This window comes from Zasmidium cellare, assembly GCF_010093935.1.
Source record: "Zasmidium cellare ATCC 36951 unplaced genomic scaffold M409scaffold_11, whole genome shotgun sequence".
Taxonomy (NCBI): Eukaryota; Fungi; Ascomycota; class Dothideomycetes; order Mycosphaerellales; family Mycosphaerellaceae; genus Zasmidium; species Zasmidium cellare.
Genome location: NW_022986955.1, coordinates 576,120 through 593,749, shown reverse-complemented (window position 1 = coordinate 593,749; position 17,630 = coordinate 576,120). Strand labels below are relative to the sequence as shown.

Below are 17,630 nucleotides of genomic sequence, written 5' to 3'. Positions count from 1 at the left end.
CACAACAGCGAGGGTACTCAAAGCAGCTTCAGTAGCTGTACTTCGACGGACCGACCTATTCAAGAAGATGAGGCGAGCAGGGTACTTAGAAATTACTTCATCCATCATTCATCGTCATCAGAGCTATCACTATCATCCAAATTCTCCGTATCCTCATCATTCATATCGTCGTGAAAGGAATTGCGTTCTCCTCCCTCGGTGACGACGAACTTGAAGCGACACTCGTTCTTGCCATGAACCGGGATCGGTGGCAGGTTGTAAGGCCCCTTCAACCCTGGCACGGAGCCATATGTCCACCTTCTCATTCCCCAGTCCTTCTTGACTTTGACGATGTACTCATGTCCGTGTTTGAGCGCTCCCATCTCATACATCGCGAACCACCAGTCTTGTCGTCCTTCGACACGGACATTAGTTTTTCTTTTGCGAGGATACGTGCTTTTGAGCATGCCGCCATTTTGATCGTGTGGAGGATCCCAAGAGCGCATCAATGGATCTTCGGACCAACTAGACGGATGCGGGTCGAGTATGGTGTTGGAGCTTATCGGCGGTAGGGATATCATCGCTCCTGTGTCGGCGTCCCTGATCTCCAGAGCTGTGTACCAGAAGTCGTCAGCGAATAGGCAGGCGTCGTGCATGACGATGGATTCAGCTGTTCCGCGTAGACTGACTTTTGCTTTGGCCTCCCTAGGCCAAGGGTCGCCGAAACCATATTGACGACCCTGGCGAGGTTGCAGAGTACAGACATGTGGAAACTTGAGGCGGACCAAGAACTGCGGTAGCTCCTCTGCTGAAACTGTTATTCGTGGACTGCAGAGACTCCAGATGATGTGCAGCTCGTCGGAGACCAGTCGCCATGACCCCAGATCAGTCACGTGCATTTTCACAATGGCGTCCCTATGCCACCGTCGTCGCTGGAATTCGGGGTCGATATGCTCCTGGAAATTCTCGCTGTACACTATCTGAGGTCCTGTCAGCTGTTTTGGGGCGTCAAGATACATGAACATGTCATGGAACACGCGATCGGGCGGAGCCGAATAGTTGGAGCAAGGAGGTGGAACCATCATATCTTCAATAAGTTGTACGAGTTCTTCAGGCAGCAACGAGGCGCATATTTTGTCGGCCAGCATCCGTGCACACCTGAGCCTATTCGCCGTCTTCTCAGATGTTCGGTGCCGCTTTTCATGTGTGTAGTGATGAAAAGCAGATTGCATGTCGGGGACGTTTCGAACGATGTCAAGGGTCCATGTCGCCGTTGAAAGCAATTCGCGGTCAAGGCAGGCGAATAGAGCTTCTGCTGCAAAAGGAATATTGTCAGAAGCAAGATATAGTGTGAAGGCGAACGGTGGCCGTGTCTTGGACAATGACGTTTTCCAGACGCTGGTGGTCTCCCAACCCGAATGACCACTATAAGTGCTCGTTGTTAGTCCTTTCAGATCCTGCGGCACTTTGAGCAGGTCCCTCATGCTGGGCTCAAGAGATGCCGGTCGCGAGTTGTCAACTTCGACGGAGTTTGATTCCGAAGAGCTGCTGACGAACAAGCCATTGGCACTTTCGTTGGCGTGGTTGTCGTCATGCTCCGCATCGTGATGAGCGGATGGATCCACGGCTGGGTACAAAGCCGGCGACTGTCCGCCATTGTTGTGCCTGTCGAGGCTCGACTGAGCCCAGGTACCACCAGCTGCAGACCAGGCTCTCATTAGTTCATTTCCTAGGTCGTCCGGCGTATAGATCCTTTCCGCCCACAGGACAGTCTCGTCTCCGCGAGGCGAGTGGAATTCCGCCTCGTTAATAGCTCGGCCACCAAAGGTGACAACGACAACGCCGTTAGCTTGCCAGTCATCTCTGTCTACGACGACTATGAAGCCCTGGTAGTCCGAATCAAGCCTCCTGGTCGGGTTGGCGACCAGACGCGGCCAGATTGCGTTGCGATTGCGGCACTCAATCTCTCTGTGCTGGTGCGCTTTACAGCTGAGAACGCTATTGAATCCGCTCAAATAGAACTCGAAGTGGGCGTCGATGTTGGGGTTTCGTAGACATTGGCATTGGTCAATCCACTCTACGAACTGGTGTGGAAAGTCGTGATTTTTCAATGTTTCCTTTGCAGCGTTCAAGATGTAGACCTGGAAAGGAAATGGAGGAAGCCCCCTGGCATAGTAATCTTCGGCTCCTTCTTTGGCCATCCATGTGATATGCACGAGCTCGCCGTTGTGATCCTCGGTCGATGCCGACTTCACTCCTGGGACGAAAGGCTTACTAGGCGGTGGCCGGTAAGGGACATTTTCCACTCTTCCGCCTGATGACTGCCACATAGTGAACGCATCGACGCAGAAACAGACGACTTGATCTGTTGGTGCTCTCGCCGTTGCGCTCAAAGTTGAACGCCTGGTGTTCTCATCTCTCCAGCCCCTCGAGCGACTGATCCATTGATCATGCTCTAGGTTGATTAGACAGCCTGCAAGTTTGGAGATGGTGGTTCGACTCCAAATGGGATAAGAAGTGGTAGGTGAGTGAAAGGAAAGTCGAGCAGTCGGAGATGCAGTCGTACCTTGCAGTGCCAAGCGTTTCAGGGTCTGGCCGTGGGTGGAGCTTCAACTCTCTGCTCGCCAAACTTCTCCCACTCACCGCCGCTGGCCATTGACCACCAGCACGACATCCGCCATGTCGGCCAGCAAGAATCCGGGAGCATCGCTCCCAGAAGACGACTTCGAGTTCATCGAGACTCCCGCTGCACCCTCTACTTCGCCTGATACCCAGGAATATGGCGTGCGGACGACTTCGGTAGGCACTCGAATTAGCATTCACCTCACCTCAGGGATCCTTCATGCTGACATGTGATTGAACAGTACCCAGCGATTAAGAACGCTCCCCTTCCCGCCGATGGCCCAGCGAGCGACACTTTCAACACCCTCTTCCTCTTCACCCTGCTCGCCGGTATTCCTGGCTATTTCGCATGGCAGGTCGGCGGTGGTCTCTACACATGGATCTTCTTCGCCCTCCTCACCGCCATCCCAATCCTCATGGCCTTCTGGACCATCGCCTCCAGCATGTCTCCACGCCTGAATGAGAAAGCCCGCTACCCAGGCAGACCCATTGAGCACTACTTCAAGTTCAAGAGAGAGGAAGATCGCAGGAAGTACCGAGGCAAGAATAAAATTCCCATGGAGACTTTCCACGAGATGTACTTTGACGGCTTGGTGGATTTCAATGGCGATGCATTGGAGGTTATGGAGTACAGACATGACTGGGCCAACTTCCGCTTCACGCTCTCCCTATTCTGGTTCTTCCTCACTGGCATGATGCCAGAGGTGATTATGCACACTCGCTCGCAGGATGAAGAACAGGTTCGTGACCACTACGATCGTGGTGACGATTTCTACGGCTGGTTCTTGGGTCCTCGTATGATCTACACCTCTGGTGTCATTTCCGACATCAACAAGGAGGAGAGTCTCGAGCAGCTGCAGGACAACAAGCTTTCGATTGTCTGCGAGAAGATCGGCCTCAAGCCAGGCGAGAAAATGCTCGATATCGGCTGCGGTTGGGGCACACTCGCTAAATTCGCCTCTGTCAACTATGGTGCACACGCAACTGGTGTAACTCTCGGGCGCAACCAGACTGCATGGGGTAACGCTGGTCTCCGCAAGGCTGGCATTCCTGAGGAGCAGAGCAAGATTCTCTGCATGGACTACCGCGACATCCCCAAGCCAGAAGGCGGCTGGAACAAGATCACCTGCTTGGAGATGGCCGAGCACGTTGGTGTGAGGTACTTCAGCACGTTCTTGCGTCAAGTCTACGATATGCTCGAGGATGATGGTGTCTTTTTCCTGCAGATTGCTGGTCTTCGTAAGAGCTGGCAGTACGAGGATCTCATTTGGGGTCTCTTCATGAACAAGTACATCTTCCCTGGTGCTGACGCTTCTACTCCTCTTGGCTTTTTCGTGGATTCTCTTGAAGGTGCCGGATTCGAAGTGAAGGCTATCGACACGATCGGTGTGCATTACTCTGCTACCCTCTGGAGATGGTACAGGAACTGGATGGCCAACAAGGACAAGGTTGTCGCCAAATATGGCGACCGATGGTTCCGGGTGAGTCAGACCAGCAGCAAGTCACTGATATTAAGCTAACAGTTTTTCAGATTTGGGAGTACTTCCTCGCCTACAGTGTCATCACCTCTCGCCAAGGTGGTGCGACGTGCTACCAGATCACGCTCGTCAAGAACATCAACTCGACGCACCGTGTTGAGGGCATTCCGACCCAGTTCGCTCTCAAGGGTGCTCTTGAGGCTAGCAAGGCTGCTGGCAAGTCGTCATTCCCAGTGACGAAGTAGATGTGGACGCTTGTATAGCTGCACTGCATTATAGACGGCCGCTTCAACGCACCCCGCGACATAATTGAAGGCCATGATGCCAGTTGGAAGGCATCCTCTTCGCAGAGAAGCAAAAAGTAATACATAAAAAGGGGAACGAAAAGACGACGATAAGGGGCCCTCTCTCACCTATGTTGCGGTGAACCAGCACCAGGCTCACACCATACACGTGTACACTATCAGCTGCTTTCAGCTATTGTCCATCAATCACCCTGCCTCACAATTCTCGTCTTCCTAATCTAAGTATGCACGAGCGGTCAAGGATGTCGTTGGGTGAGGATGGCTTTCGCTTGTGCATGCAATGCGCTATGACGCTTCATGAGAATAGATTTGCATGTGGTGTTGTCCGTGGACCTTGACTTCACTTCACCGTAGCGATCGTGCATGTGGTTTGTTTCTCTTTCTCAGTATTTACTATTTGTGTGGTGTTCACGAGATTGTTCTGAGGTAGAGTGGTTTAAAACTCTCTCGTATGTGCTCAATCTTCCTGCTGGGCTTTTGGTCGAGAGCAAGCACTCACTCAGTCACTCGATCAGAGACAGACACATACACCGCCATCGCTCCGCCGACGAGTGTATCCAACAACATCATCCAACGACATCATCCACCAACAACCAACCACCCAACCCCCCACCAAAAAAATGCCCACCATCCCCCGCATCCCCCAAAGCATCCCACCCTTCGGTCAACAATTCCAAGACAAATCTCCCACCGAGCGGACTTCACCAAGGGAGATTTGGGAAGATTCGCAGGTCAAGCAGAAGCAGAAGACGACGCAGTTTGCTCAGGGGAGGATGAAAGCTGAGGGTGAGGGTGAGAGGAAGGGGGAGGGAGAAGTCGGAGAGAGAGCGTGGAGATTGAGGTTTGGGGGGAAGGGGTGGAAGGGGATGTTTAAGTTGTGAAGTGAAGGAAGTCGGATATGGGGCAGACGGGCTACGAGGGACCTTCAGAGGTCTTCGATTTGGCCAAATGGGAGGTGGATGGAGTGTGATTTGAGTCTTGAAACGTGAGAAAGGCTTTGCATGATCAGAGTGTGAACTCGGAATTTTGGCATTGCCCATCTATCAAAAGCCTCGTTTACTCCATTAACCCCATTCAGGTGCAAGAATCTGCACGACCGACTGTCGTTTTTGGAGGAAGTTCGAAAGCAGTGGACTTTTTGTTCTGTTTTGGCTTCGGAGAAGCTCGTATGCATAGTCGTTTAAGCATGCTCTTCGTAGTCTGTGAGATTGGTGGGTTTGTCGCTTAAGCACGGCGGCCGTTGATGGCCTTGAGCTGGACGTCGCTGCATTGCCTGTGGTTAGCAGGGTGTTATGTGAGTGTGAAGGCTTGGGAAGAAGGCTTACAAGACGAGGGTCGAGTTTGGTGGGATGAGGCCTGGGAAGCCTTGGGCTCCGTAGCCGTAGTCACTGTACGTGACTGTCAGATACGTGGTCATCTGTTTTGAGGCTGTTGCTCGCTTACGGAGTGATGGTCAAGGTGGACTTCTCGCCGAGGGTCATGCCGCCGTCGACGCTGAGGACACCCTCGTCCCAGCCTGTGATCAAACAAGTCAGTCTCCACTCATATCAGGCTTCTGATCATGACGCCATACCCTTGATGACACGACCGACGCCAATGGCGGTGTCGAAGTCACCTGGGCGCTTGGTGGAAGTGTCGAACCTGTGAAGAGGATTTGTTAGGCTCGGTGGTTCTTGAACTGAGTGATGTCGTGGACGTACTGGCTGCCCTTGTTGTCAGGCTTGCTAGCATCGTAGACCCAGCCGGTGTACTCCATGCTGATGGTGTCGCCTTTCTTGGCTTTGGTCTGGCCATCGCCGGGGGTGAGGAGTTGCTTGGTGACTGCCATTGCGGTGATTGTGTTTTGTGTGTGATTGGTGAGTGGAAGAGGTGGATGTGGAGGATGAGAAGAGAATGAAGGAAGGGATGAGGTTGCTTTTTAACTCTGAACAGCTCGACTCGGGTGGCAGCCGAAAGGCAGTAGTGCCCGTGGTGCAAGGGGTCCTCCTCCGCCGCTCCTCCTGTTGTTTCGAGGGATCGAGGGACTTGGCTGGCGGTTTGTAAGTTTCTGCCGATGCGCATAGCCCAAGGATCCACATCTTTCTACCCTCGACATCTGCTGCAACCACCATCCACTCCTAGCAAAAAGGCTATTACGGATCGACGTCTACTCATTCACTCACTCGCCATCCCAAACCACGGCTGCGCCTCGATTTTGACTCGCCCAGCACGTCGCCGACATGGTTTCGCCTTTTGTGATTCGACTGCCGGCCTCTGCAGTCCCTCCCGCATAGTGCTTACCACCGCCCGTGAATGTGGCGGGCCGCTACCAGCGGCGACGCACATGGGACGGTCTAGCGCGAGGCCTATAGCAAACGGCCGCGGGTGCTGCATCGCAGGCTGCATAATGGCGTTTGAGATCTTGCAGGCACTGTGGGATGGTGCCAATGGGGGGCGTGGGCCTTCCAGAAGAGGCGAGGAACCGACTGACTCCCTCGATTCGCCGTGACTTTCCTGTGCTCCGCGGCTTGAGGCAGTGTGCCACGGACGGCGCCTTGCCGGCAGCAGGAGACTCTCGAACAGATCAACGCTGAACGACGGATGGTGGTTGGCAAGTCGGCAAGCGACGTCGGCCGGAGGACCAGGGTCCTTGCACTGCCGATCCCCTTCGACCTCACCTCTTCGCTCGAGCACTCTCGTGCCGTGTTACCAGACATGTCAAATTGAACAACCACATCGAGGGGAATGGAGGACGTTGCACAAGAGCTCATTGGCCCGCTCGGGTCCGACATGCTAGGCAAGTACGCATGCGAAGGAGCAGCTCCATGTATCTCGAACCCTCGAGCGCAGAGCCGTCGTTTGCACTAAAACCTTTGGATTTGTTGAACAACCGCGACAGGCGATGGAAAATATCAGTCACCTTGTTTAAGCAGCCCCAACACCTCCCCCGCCAGCTTCTGGATCTCCAACGTTTGGCGCCATCTGCACGATCCACTCTCCTGGGCTTCCACGCGATTAATATTGCATGAGCTGGGAACTCGGGAGGTATTGATTGAGTGTAGTGGACGGGTGGAGTTGCGGAAGCAAGCCGCCTCCTCTTGAGCCTGCTCAATAATGGGAGCTTTGATGCAGCTCTAACTTTACGACAGATCAAAGATGGCCTTCGTCTCCATCGATTGGCCGTATCAACTGACAAGCAAACAGGACTATGTATTGACGTGATGCCGCAAGAGCCGCGAGATTCGCTACTTGTCGACGCTCCACTATGGGTCTCTTTCAGCTGTGGATGTTGTGACGCAAAGCAATGTTCTCGATGCCCGATGCGAAGTCAGACACGTCAGCCATCTTGATTCACAAGTCCATTCAGTCGAGGAGGCGCCTACGTCGCTAATCATCCTGTGCATGTCTACGCCATAAAAAAGCTTGAAGGAGTCGTCGTCGATGCGGTACGGGCCGGCTGTAGACAACGCTCACTCGCTCGTCAACTTGCATGGCGAGTCATTGACGTACATGCCATCTGCCGATTAGAGTTCGGTCTTGCGTGGTTGTCGCCTGTATGCCATCCATTCCGACAGGTGAGGCTCGTGTCAGAGTTGTGCAGACCTGCCAAGACGGGTAAGCGTGTTCTTGTCCTCTGCCATAACTAATCGCGAGGGAAGTGCTCCATGCAATGGACTGGGTGACAGTATCATTCTGATTCCTCGATACGATGCCATACTGGAGTGGAGCGTCGCAAATGAGCAGTCCTATCAGCATACCCGACCATTTGGTCCGCGGCCTAGGATTGAAGTCGGCGTGAAAAGTATACCTTCATTATAGACCAGGAAGGCATGCGCGGATCTGGGACAGTGTGCGACCAGTATCGGCTGTCTCATGATGCCGAGTTTCGTGTGGCCTCAGCACCGAACTTACTCGATCACGATTGGAAGAACGGATGTTCCTTGACGGCGAAGACTGACTTGCGCTGCCAGCAAACACGCGGGAACCGCGGATCGTGAGGTTTCTCTTCTCCCGCGATAGGCGCCAGGTAATAGAGCTCGGTCATGCCGGCACGCATTACGTTGTTCCAAGTCCTGTCGTAGTTCAGGCCGACTTGGTGGACGCCGTGGCTGTCGTCTGAGAAGGTGAAGCGGCCGCCCAGGTCTTTGAACTCCTACTCAATCGTCAGCGTTGCACTCAGGACTGCTAGTTCGGTCTGCCCACCTTGCAAATCTCGCTTTGAGGGTATGCCTCAGTCATTCCTTTCCTCAAGCTACTGGAGTTCAGCTCCAGTACACCACCATACTCAGCGACAAACTTCAGATTGCGTAAGATCTTCTCCCACACTACGGGCCAAGTCTTGAAGCTGCGATCTGGCTGATCGCTGTTCAAGCGAATGAGATCAAAGTGTCCGACCAACGGTGGCTTCAAGGCCTTGAGCATCTCAAACTGCGAGTCGAAGTAATCTTCAAAGATGCGCTCATCTGAGCCGCCAGCGACATCGCGAGCCTTGTGGTACATGGCCACGTCGTAATCGATGGGCACGGTGTGCACATGATGCACGCTTCCTACGAACAGATCGACCTCGTACTTCTCCAGCAGGTCCTGTATCAAGCCCAAGGAGTAGTCCCGTATCCATTCGCCCTCGAAACCAATGAGCAACTGTATCTGGTCGGCGTATTTCTGCTGAAGCCGTCGAGCTTCATGGTAGAAGTCATCGTAGAGCTTGGCCAAGGTCTTCTGTGTATGGACATCGCCTTCTCCTGGGTAGAAGTCAGATTCCTGTCGGGCGATGTGTTCTGTCACGCAGAACGTAGACATCTTCTTGGAGATGGCGGTCTGGACGACTTCTTCCAACGTGTTGGTGGCATGACCGCAGAATTGGCCCGAGTGGGAATGATGGGACCATGGCATCCTGAGCAATGCAATCGATGCTTCTCAACGTCGTTTGCCCGATTTTGGAGGGTATCAAAGTATCTTTTCGGGCACAGAGGAATGCACGCCGACTAGAGGGCTTCTATGAGCCTTGAGCGCGTTTCCTCGTGTCTTTTCCCTTCCTCAAGCGGTTTCCCTCCCAGTATGGTCGATGCCTTCGATGTTTCACAGCAGCATGTGAAGTTTGCGATGAGTGAAGTTGGTCGAATGGCAGGCAGGCAATATGCGATTGGTGAGGCAGAAACGGCAGCATCCGCAGCCTGCAGCAACAGCTCCCTTGATGGCTTGACCGGTTTACCAACGACGAAGGCTCGAACACCCACCATCTTGGTGTTTTTTTGCCGTGCCTATTGTACCGAAACCGCTCGCTTTGCCCGCCGATCATCGAATTGTGTTTTGTTTCTTCGTTCGATGACTGACAGCACCTACTACCAGATTCGATAACGGTCTCGCGGACTTGGCCCGCAGCTCACCCAACATTATGGCGCCGAAAGACGAGAAGAGCTCGCTGAAGCGCGCGAGGGTACGAGACAACATATCTTATATGCCATCGATCTGTGAGCTGATGAGGTGCCTAGAACTCAACAGGAGATGAAGCCGAGCAGAAGAAACCTCGTCGATCAACACGCCTCTCCCACACTGGCGACGAGGCCTTAGAGCAGGTGAAACAAGGCCCGCTACCATCCCCCATAACGCGGAAGGACACAGGCAGCACAGACAACGCACCAGGCGATACTATCACGCCGCCTGTGCGACCGATTCACGAACAGCGAGCGACACCTCCTTCCGATCCTCCCCTTCCACAACGCCGTTACGGTAACCTTTCATCACCACCGTCCGACACTCAACCGTACTCGCAATTTCTCCCACCACCGCCGGTATCATACGAGGTCGAGGATGAAGAGAAGGAAGGTGTGTGGGGATACCTTGTGCCGACTGCAGGATTTCAACAGCCATTGGTGCTAAGGAAGAGAGCTGCGTGTCCCGTGCCCGCATTTCCTCACACCAAACCCAACGGGAAGCAGAGCGTGCCTAAGCAAAAGTGGAAGACCGACGAAGAGCAGTACGAAGCAGACAAGGCAGTGAATGGTGTTCCCGCTGGAGGCTACCTGATCGGAAGACATCCCGAATGCGACTGGAAAATCCAAGAGCTCACCGTCAGCAACCGCCATTGCCTTTTATTCTCGGAGAACAAGAACGGCGACGCAGTGGCTGTGCTCGAGGACTTGAGCGGGAATGGCACGTACGTGAACGATGCGTTCGTGGGGCGTAACAAGCGTCGCGAGCTGCAGGATGGCGATGAGATTTCTGTCCTCAACGTTGCGAACTTCATCTTTCGATACCCTCGTCGACGAGACACAAATGCGTTCAAGAAGCAGTACAGCATACAGGGACAACTTGGCAAGGGTCATTTCGCGACTGTTTACCTTGCGCTGGAGAAGAGCAGTGGAATGAGATATGCAGTGAAGAAGTTCGAGAAGCGAAGTGGTCCAGGAGAGCGCAGCAAAGTCGAAGGCTTGCACCAAGAGATTGCTGTGCTCATGGGCGTCAGTCACCCAAACGTGCTGTGCCTGAAGGATACCTTTGACGAGTCGGATGGTGTATACCTCGTCCTAGAGCTCGCACCCGAGGGCGAACTGTTCAACTGGATTGTCATGAAGCAGAAGCTTACTGAGATTGAGGCTCGCAAGATCTTCATTCAGCTGTTCCAGGGGATTAAGTATCTGGTGAGTCTGACACCATCCTTCCTCTTGACCACTACTAACGTCTACCAGCACGAGCGAAACATCGTCCATCGCGACATCAAGCCCGAGAACATTCTTCTGATCGACAAAGAGCTCCATGTCAAGATTGCGGATTTCGGCCTCGCTAAGATCATCGGCGAAGAGTCTTTCACCACCACCCTCTGCGGCACGCCATCATACGTCGCGCCCGAAATACTGGAACAGACTAACCGTCGCCGGTACACTCGTGCGGTTGACGTATGGAGTCTGGGTGTCGTTCTTTACATTTGTCTGTGCGGCTTTCCTCCATTTTCAGACGAGCTTTACTCGGCGGAGAATCCGTACACCCTCAGTCAGCAGATCAAGATGGGCCGCTTCGACTACCCATCGCCTTACTGGGACTCTGTCGGCGATCCTGCACTCGAGCTGATCGACCGAATGCTGACCGTCGACGTTGAGCGCCGTATCACCATCGACGAATGTCTGGAGCATCCTTGGATCACCCAGCGTCCCATCAGTCTCACCGATAGTACCGATGGCCTGACCGGAGCGCTGGCTGGACTGGACTTTTCCAAGCGCAAGCCGCAGCGTGAGAGAACGATGCTTTCTACGATCAACGACGTGAAGGTCGACCGCGTCATTGAGACACAACCCGACGCACCACCTGTTAAAGTGTGGGACAAGAACGCCAAGGCACGGTTCCATACTCAACGCCCAGGTAGCCAGCAGAACGCTGCAAGACAGGCCAAGGCTAGTCAAGAGCAGAACGGTGGCAAGCCAGGACGTTTCGAGGAGACCGTCGAGCCTGGACCAGATGCCGCTCGCGACCCTCAGGAGTTTATTGAGATGGGTGGCAAGGGCGACCAAGTCCTCTTTGAAGATACCAACGGTTCGCGCTACCCTGACGCGACGATGAGAGCAGGCGCTCCCGAGGAGGAGGAGTAGGTGTCATGGGTTTGGGCTCTACGTGACACTGGGTGCAGAGACGGGACAGTAGATGGCTACGGAAGCGACGGCAAAAGCTCTGGGAGGCGGCGTTCTGTGGGTAATGTTCTATCGTGGGCGGCAGGTTTGCAACAGGTGGAATGCGTAGACGGATCGACTCACGAAGATATGTACATTACGCGGATGAGAATGACTTCGAAGAAAGACTTGGCTGTCCTGAAGTCGCTGAGATCTCAAGCTCGATTGACTTCGTGACCACAACATCGCTCGATCCTTCCATTTCCAGCCACCTCGTTGCTTTGCTTCGCTTTCGCAACGACAACAAGAAGAACAAACACATGCATCCACCAAGACTTCCTAGCCTTGTCATCAAATACACCAGCTACAGCCCTCGAGATCTCGTACAATCCTACAGCGGCATCAAATGACCGACATCGGGTATAGCAGGCATGACTAACGCCTAAATCATCCTTGGCCAGTCGCCGCCTCCCTTCGTCCTGTTTTCTCCACTTTGCGTTTACCCTGGTCACTGCTACTCCAACTTCATACCGCTTGACGTATCCTTGACATGGAACATGCTTATTGTAGGTAGTAGGGAAGACTGTCAGCTCAGTAAGATATATTTGGTTCTTGAAGCCTGGATCTCCTACGCTTTCAGGCTCTCTCATATGTTCACGTCTACCGCTCAAGTGCTTCGAAACATCGCCACCAGAGGGACGACAAGGTCTATTAGCAGGACAATGGCCACCGCCGGCGTGGTCCAGCTCAGGAGCGATCAGAAGCCCGAGTACTACCGACCAGACATCTCCCCCGAATCCACCAGGACGGCATCCGAATTGCTCCAAATCAACCACGAAAGATATCACATCTTCTTCAATGCTTCAGGCTTCCACAACCACATCGTCCACCAACTGCTGTCAATGTGGGCCTTGGGGGCATCATCAGATCAGTTGCAAAGGGAATACGATCACAATGCCTCGTACCAACGTCCGCTCAAGTCGGCCAGTGCATCGATACTGAGAGATCTCGGAGACCCGAGCAAGTTCATGGGATACTTCGGCCAGCAGAGGTACTACGGCGACTATCTCCAGTTCTTCAAGGAAGAGATCGAGAAGACTAGCTGGCAAGATGTCCTTCACAAGTACGTCTTTGCTGGAGATGAGCGTGCCGAGCAGATGCTGCTGCGAATGTTCGCCGGCCTGCTACATCCCATCATCCACCTAGGTTTCGGCGTGGAATTCGAACAACCCGCCATCATCGCAGAGGCTCTCGCTCAAGCCGCATGCCACAACAACTCCATGGGCGACTTCCTCCTCTCATCCGAGAAAGCAGCCCAAGAGCAACCACAAACCCCAAAACCCATCGTCCAACTCCTCGACGAAATCCACGCCGACCAAACCTCCAACACCCCCAAACCCATCCAACACTACGCCTCCCAAATCCACATCTCCCCCTCCGAACTCTCAGCCAAAACCGCCGAAATGACCAACGCCGTAATCTACTACACCGGCGCGGCCCAACGCCCCACCCGCGCAATCAAATTCGACTTCGTCTTCATCCACTGCGTCAACAGCACGATTTTCTTCCCTTGCCTCCTACGCCTCCCCTTCCTCACCCCATCCGCCAAAACCCGCCTCCTCGAATGGAAAATCCGGCTGGATCTCAATTTCTACGCCTCCCCGAAAGCGCCCACGCTCCGCCATGAGGATATTCGGAATTATCAGCCGAAGATCCCGTCCGGGTGGGAGGGGGTGCAGGAGAGGGTGTTGCGGTTGCCGGATGATGGGCATGCGGTTAAGTTGGTGAGGGCGATTGCGCATGGGGAGAGGGTTTGTAAGGGGTTTGAGGGGAGGGAGGGGTTTAGGATTCGCGGGGAGGAGTGGTTGAAACTGGGGCATATGGTTGTGGATTCCTGTGAGGGGAAGGGGACGGGGAGTGGGATGTATTGGGTGAGGTCGGCGGGGTTGGATGGGGCGTGGGAGGGGGTGGAGGTTAGGGGGAAGTTGTGATATGGATAAGCGTTGACGAGACTTTCTAATACCTTAATCCAAATCACTTCTCGAGCGACCTTATATTCAGTCCGTCTACACCATCTCCTGTCTCCTCGTCGACACTCTAACCTCGCCACCACCACTCTCCCGCTTCTCCTCCACCAACCGCCTCTGAGGCCCAAACCTCTCCGTCCACCCCCTCAACCACCCCGCCCCAAAATACATCACAATCCCCCAAGCAAGCACAACCCACTCCACCGCCGCCATCGTCCCAAACATCCCCTTCGCCCCACTCCTCCCCAACCAACTCTGCACCTCAAAACTACACAGCACCGCAATGGCGTTCCTGATGATGAAGAAACTAACCAGAGATTCCCCGCCATGCTGCGTGAAACAATCGATGAGATAGGTCGTCGCGAAGTTCGACACGGCAACGAAGCCGAATGAGTGCAGGGCGTAGCCGAACGCGTAGCCGGGCCAGGGGGCTTGCTTCGCGAGGGAGATGCCGTAGACGAGGAGGCCTACAGGGGCGATTAAGAAGGGTATGATCAAGCCTGGGAGGCGGAAATGCGCTTGTGAACCAGGCGTGAGTTTGCCTTTCCGCTCGGCGCGTTGTTTCCGTCCTCGATACATCCTATCGAGCAGCCAGCCGCCCGCGAAGTATGACAGCATCGCGCCGATCCAGCCGGCGAAGTGCATGAGCCCGGTGATGCCTAGCGGCCAGCGGTAGGTCCCCCGCGGGTTGCTGAAGTTCTGGCCGAGGGTGACTTGGATGATGATTGTCCAGCCGACGAAGACGCCTACGAGCAGCGCGGACCAGATGAGTTGCGGGTAGAGGGTCATGACGAGAATGTCCTTGAGCGTGCGCAAGAAGCGTTTGGCGGGTTGGTGGGGTTCGAGGCCGAGTTTGAGGGAGAGGTAGCCGGAGAACTTGCGTTGGGGCGGGATCCACTCGGGCGGGAAGTGTTTTCGCTCTCTGCGGTACTCAGTCTCGTGGATGAGGAAGAGGGCGAGGACGAAGATGAAGCCGAAGACGATGGCCATCCAGCCCGGCGACCACCGCCATCCGTGCAGCTGCACGACCCAGGCGTTGATGATGGGGCCCAGGAAGATTCCGGATCCGAGCGCGACGGCGAAGAACATCATTTTGCGGCCGCGCTGGTCGATGGGCCAGAGGTCGGAGACGACGTTGGGGACTGTGGCGTCGGCGGCGGAGGCGCCGATGCCTGAGCACATTCGCGCGGCGAGGAGGCTCACCCAGGAGGTGGCGGTGCAGCTCCAGGCGTTGGTGATGATGAGGATGAGGAGCGAGATGAGGTAGATTGGTCGTTTGCCGATGATGCGCATGAGGGGGACCCAGAGGAGGTTGCCTAGGCCGAAGGTCAGGACGTTCAGGGCGGTGAGAGCTGTTGCTTGCGTGGTGGTGATCTTGAAGGCTTGGGTTAAGGGGACGACGGCGACGGTGAAGTTGGAGGCGTTGACGTTGGCCATGAACGAGAAGAGGCATATTGTGAGGTAGGTGATGTGCTTGTGTTTCTCGCTCCAGTTGCGAGGGTCGTTGGGGTCGTTCGATTCGGCTGTGGTTCTGTTAGCTGGCCCCTGAATCACATGCCACTGGAGGTGAACTTACGCTGTGCGGGCTCAGAAGGGCCCTGGCGGTCGAGGCCAAAGAGACTTCTTGTTTGATGCGCCGCGACGCTTGCGCCTTTGGTCGCACGATCTATCCCTGAGGCAATCCGGCTGCCAACGCGGTTTTGCTGAGCGAGAGGCGGTTCTTGGATCCCGAAGGCTGTGAGAGGTTGCTGGTCAGTCATTGTCTTGCTGCGATGCTCGCACGTGTGCGGGTCAGCGTTGTGCAGTACTAAAGAAGGCGTCAGTGAGTTGGGAGGTTTGCGAAGAAAGCAAGCACCATATCGCAGAAAGATCGATCGATCATATCGCCACATCAGACGCAGTCAATACGGGGAATGAAGTATTCACAGAGATAAGCGCATTCAATCTTGATCTCGCTGTTTTGGCTTCACTACATGGACTTTCACGGTGGCACTGCAGCACATCGACAAGTCTTTCGTCAAGGTACCTGCCACATCAGTTGTGCGCCGCAATCGCAGTCAATGGCCATTGTTCCAAGGCCCTATCAACCTCCTCCTTCGCATCGTACCCGTAGAGCCACGGTTGTACCTCAGGACACTGCCATCGCGATGGGAACTTGCAATCGATCTGTTTGCCCAACTTCGATAACATGAGCTCATCGCGCGCTTGCTGCTCGGGCCCATCGAGCAAGTGGAAGTCTTTGCGCTGAGCAAACGTTTCTCGTACAATGGCCTCGCCGCGTTGTTTCCGTATTCGCTCATATAGTCGCAGCGCTTCGGGGAGTTGGGACTTGGATTCTAGTGCAGCGAGCACGTTGCCCAACACTGCGCCGTCCTCTATGCTGGAGTTCGCGCCCTGAAAGCTGTTAGACAAGCAAGCTACGACATAGATGTTGTGCTTACTTGAGCGAGGTAGGGTAGCATGCTATGGCAACTATCGCCGACAAACACAAAGTTGGACTTGTCGCTGACCCAGCTGTCCAACTCGGCTCTATGCATCAGCTTCCACTTTTCGACAGTCTTCACCTCATCAAGGAAGCGATTCAGCATGGGATCCCATTCCGTGAAGATGGCTCGCATTTCGTCGAGTGATCCAGGCTGGCGAGCGACGTCTGCTGGAAGATTGTCGGGCACGAGGAGAACTATGTTCGACATCGTTCCATTCCTGACAGAGTATGCCACCACGTGAGCTGCGGGGCCGACCCAAAATTGGCAGGTAGGTTGTGATATCCAGTCCTTGACCTCTTGGTTCTTAACTTCATCTAGGTTGAGCACGATTCGATATGCGAGATCACCGGTAGGCAGTGGCAAATCCTCTACTTTGCCTTTGGCGACCAGGAATCGTTGTCGGCATTTCGACCATAGCCCGTCCGCGCCTACCAGCAGGTCGCCTTGCAGGATCTCATCACTCGAGAGCTGTAGGGTTGCGTTGTCGAAGTCGATGTCCTCTACTCGACAGCCCAGCCTGATCTCGACTCCCAGCTCTCGGGCTCGATCCGCTAGTACACGCTGTACATCGACACGGTGTAGGTCCCAGAAGGGCGCATTGTACTTCTTTTTCATCTCCACGTTGAAGTCTTCTGTTCGAGACAGCACCTTGCCATCGGACCATCGTCTTACTTGGAGCAGAGTCGGTTCTGCTGCCTTTGATGCTAATCGGTCTAGGACGCCATATTGCTGGAAGACTTTACTGCCGTTCGGTGTGATCTGGAAGCCGGCGCCAATCTGGTCTTCTCGTCAGCTTCAGCTGTGACCATACTTGTATATGAGCATACTTCTGCCAATTCCCTCGCGCCTTCAAGCACAACTACTCGATGTCCAGCAAGCGCACACGATATAGCAACACTCAACCCACTCATTCCAGCTCCCACGACCTTGATATCGAGGGGAGCTTTGGTAGTCCTTTGGCCGGTCATAGTGTACGATCGTAAAGTGGAGACGCTGTGCTAGCCATACTCAAGAAGAGAAACAAGACATATATAGTCACACTGCAGCAAGGCCATGGCACCGACGCTGACGGGCAAAGCATATGCGTCCCGAATGCTCTGCCTTCGCATCGATGTCGCTTTCGTGGAGGTCTGGAGTGTGGAGAGCTTCCCTG

General features: G+C 54.4%; 8 protein-coding genes across 8 annotated transcripts; 3 read left to right on the top strand and 5 right to left on the bottom strand.

Moving 5' to 3' along the window:
* Positions 1 to 104: 104 nt before the first annotated feature.
* Positions 105 to 2,309, bottom strand: M409DRAFT_52942 (uncharacterized protein; the record flags this gene model as incomplete). The annotated part of the gene is made up of 1 exon (XM_033812220.1): positions 105 to 2,309. One exon carries the CDS (start codon positions 2,307 to 2,309, stop codon positions 105 to 107), a length of 2,205 nt encoding a protein of 734 aa, XP_033669849.1.
* A 349-nt stretch (positions 2,310 to 2,658) lies between these two features.
* Positions 2,659 to 4,324, top strand: M409DRAFT_20972 (uncharacterized protein; the record flags this gene model as incomplete). The annotated part of the gene is made up of 3 exons (XM_033805641.1): positions 2,659 to 2,778; positions 2,844 to 4,082; positions 4,133 to 4,324. The coding sequence occupies 3 exons, from the start codon at positions 2,659 to 2,661 to the stop codon at positions 4,322 to 4,324; spliced, it is 1,551 nt and encodes a 516-aa protein (XP_033669848.1).
* A 1,284-nt stretch (positions 4,325 to 5,608) lies between these two features.
* Positions 5,609 to 6,212, bottom strand: M409DRAFT_20971 (uncharacterized protein; the record flags this gene model as incomplete). The annotated part of the gene is made up of 5 exons (XM_033805640.1): positions 5,609 to 5,648; positions 5,710 to 5,772; positions 5,828 to 5,900; positions 5,958 to 6,025; positions 6,085 to 6,212. The coding sequence occupies 5 exons, from the start codon at positions 6,210 to 6,212 to the stop codon at positions 5,609 to 5,611; spliced, it is 372 nt and encodes a 123-aa protein (XP_033669847.1).
* A 2,067-nt stretch (positions 6,213 to 8,279) lies between these two features.
* M409DRAFT_52939 (uncharacterized protein) lies at positions 8,280 to 9,256 on the bottom strand (the record flags this gene model as incomplete). Its single annotated transcript, XM_033812219.1, has 2 exons — positions 8,280 to 8,516; positions 8,567 to 9,256. 2 exons carry the CDS (start codon positions 9,254 to 9,256, stop codon positions 8,280 to 8,282), a joined length of 927 nt encoding a protein of 308 aa, XP_033669846.1.
* Positions 9,257 to 9,758: 502 nt separating this feature from the next.
* On the top strand, positions 9,759 to 11,946 carry M409DRAFT_20969 (uncharacterized protein; the record flags this gene model as incomplete). The annotated part of the gene is made up of 3 exons (XM_033805639.1): positions 9,759 to 9,800; positions 9,856 to 11,004; positions 11,053 to 11,946. 3 exons carry the CDS (start codon positions 9,759 to 9,761, stop codon positions 11,944 to 11,946), a joined length of 2,085 nt encoding a protein of 694 aa, XP_033669845.1.
* Positions 11,947 to 12,686: 740 nt separating this feature from the next.
* On the top strand, positions 12,687 to 13,955 carry M409DRAFT_65293 (uncharacterized protein; the record flags this gene model as incomplete). The annotated part of the gene is made up of 1 exon (XM_033816446.1): positions 12,687 to 13,955. One exon carries the CDS (start codon positions 12,687 to 12,689, stop codon positions 13,953 to 13,955), a length of 1,269 nt encoding a protein of 422 aa, XP_033669844.1.
* Positions 13,956 to 14,030: 75 nt separating this feature from the next.
* M409DRAFT_20967 (uncharacterized protein) lies at positions 14,031 to 15,751 on the bottom strand (the record flags this gene model as incomplete). The annotated part of the gene is made up of 2 exons (XM_033805638.1): positions 14,031 to 15,514; positions 15,568 to 15,751. 2 exons carry the CDS (start codon positions 15,749 to 15,751, stop codon positions 14,031 to 14,033), a joined length of 1,668 nt encoding a protein of 555 aa, XP_033669843.1.
* A 274-nt stretch (positions 15,752 to 16,025) lies between these two features.
* Positions 16,026 to 17,445, bottom strand: M409DRAFT_65291 (uncharacterized protein; the record flags this gene model as incomplete). The annotated part of the gene is made up of 3 exons (XM_033816445.1): positions 16,026 to 16,385; positions 16,433 to 17,254; positions 17,305 to 17,445. 3 exons carry the CDS (start codon positions 17,443 to 17,445, stop codon positions 16,026 to 16,028), a joined length of 1,323 nt encoding a protein of 440 aa, XP_033669842.1.
* Positions 17,446 to 17,630: the final 185 nt, after the last annotated feature.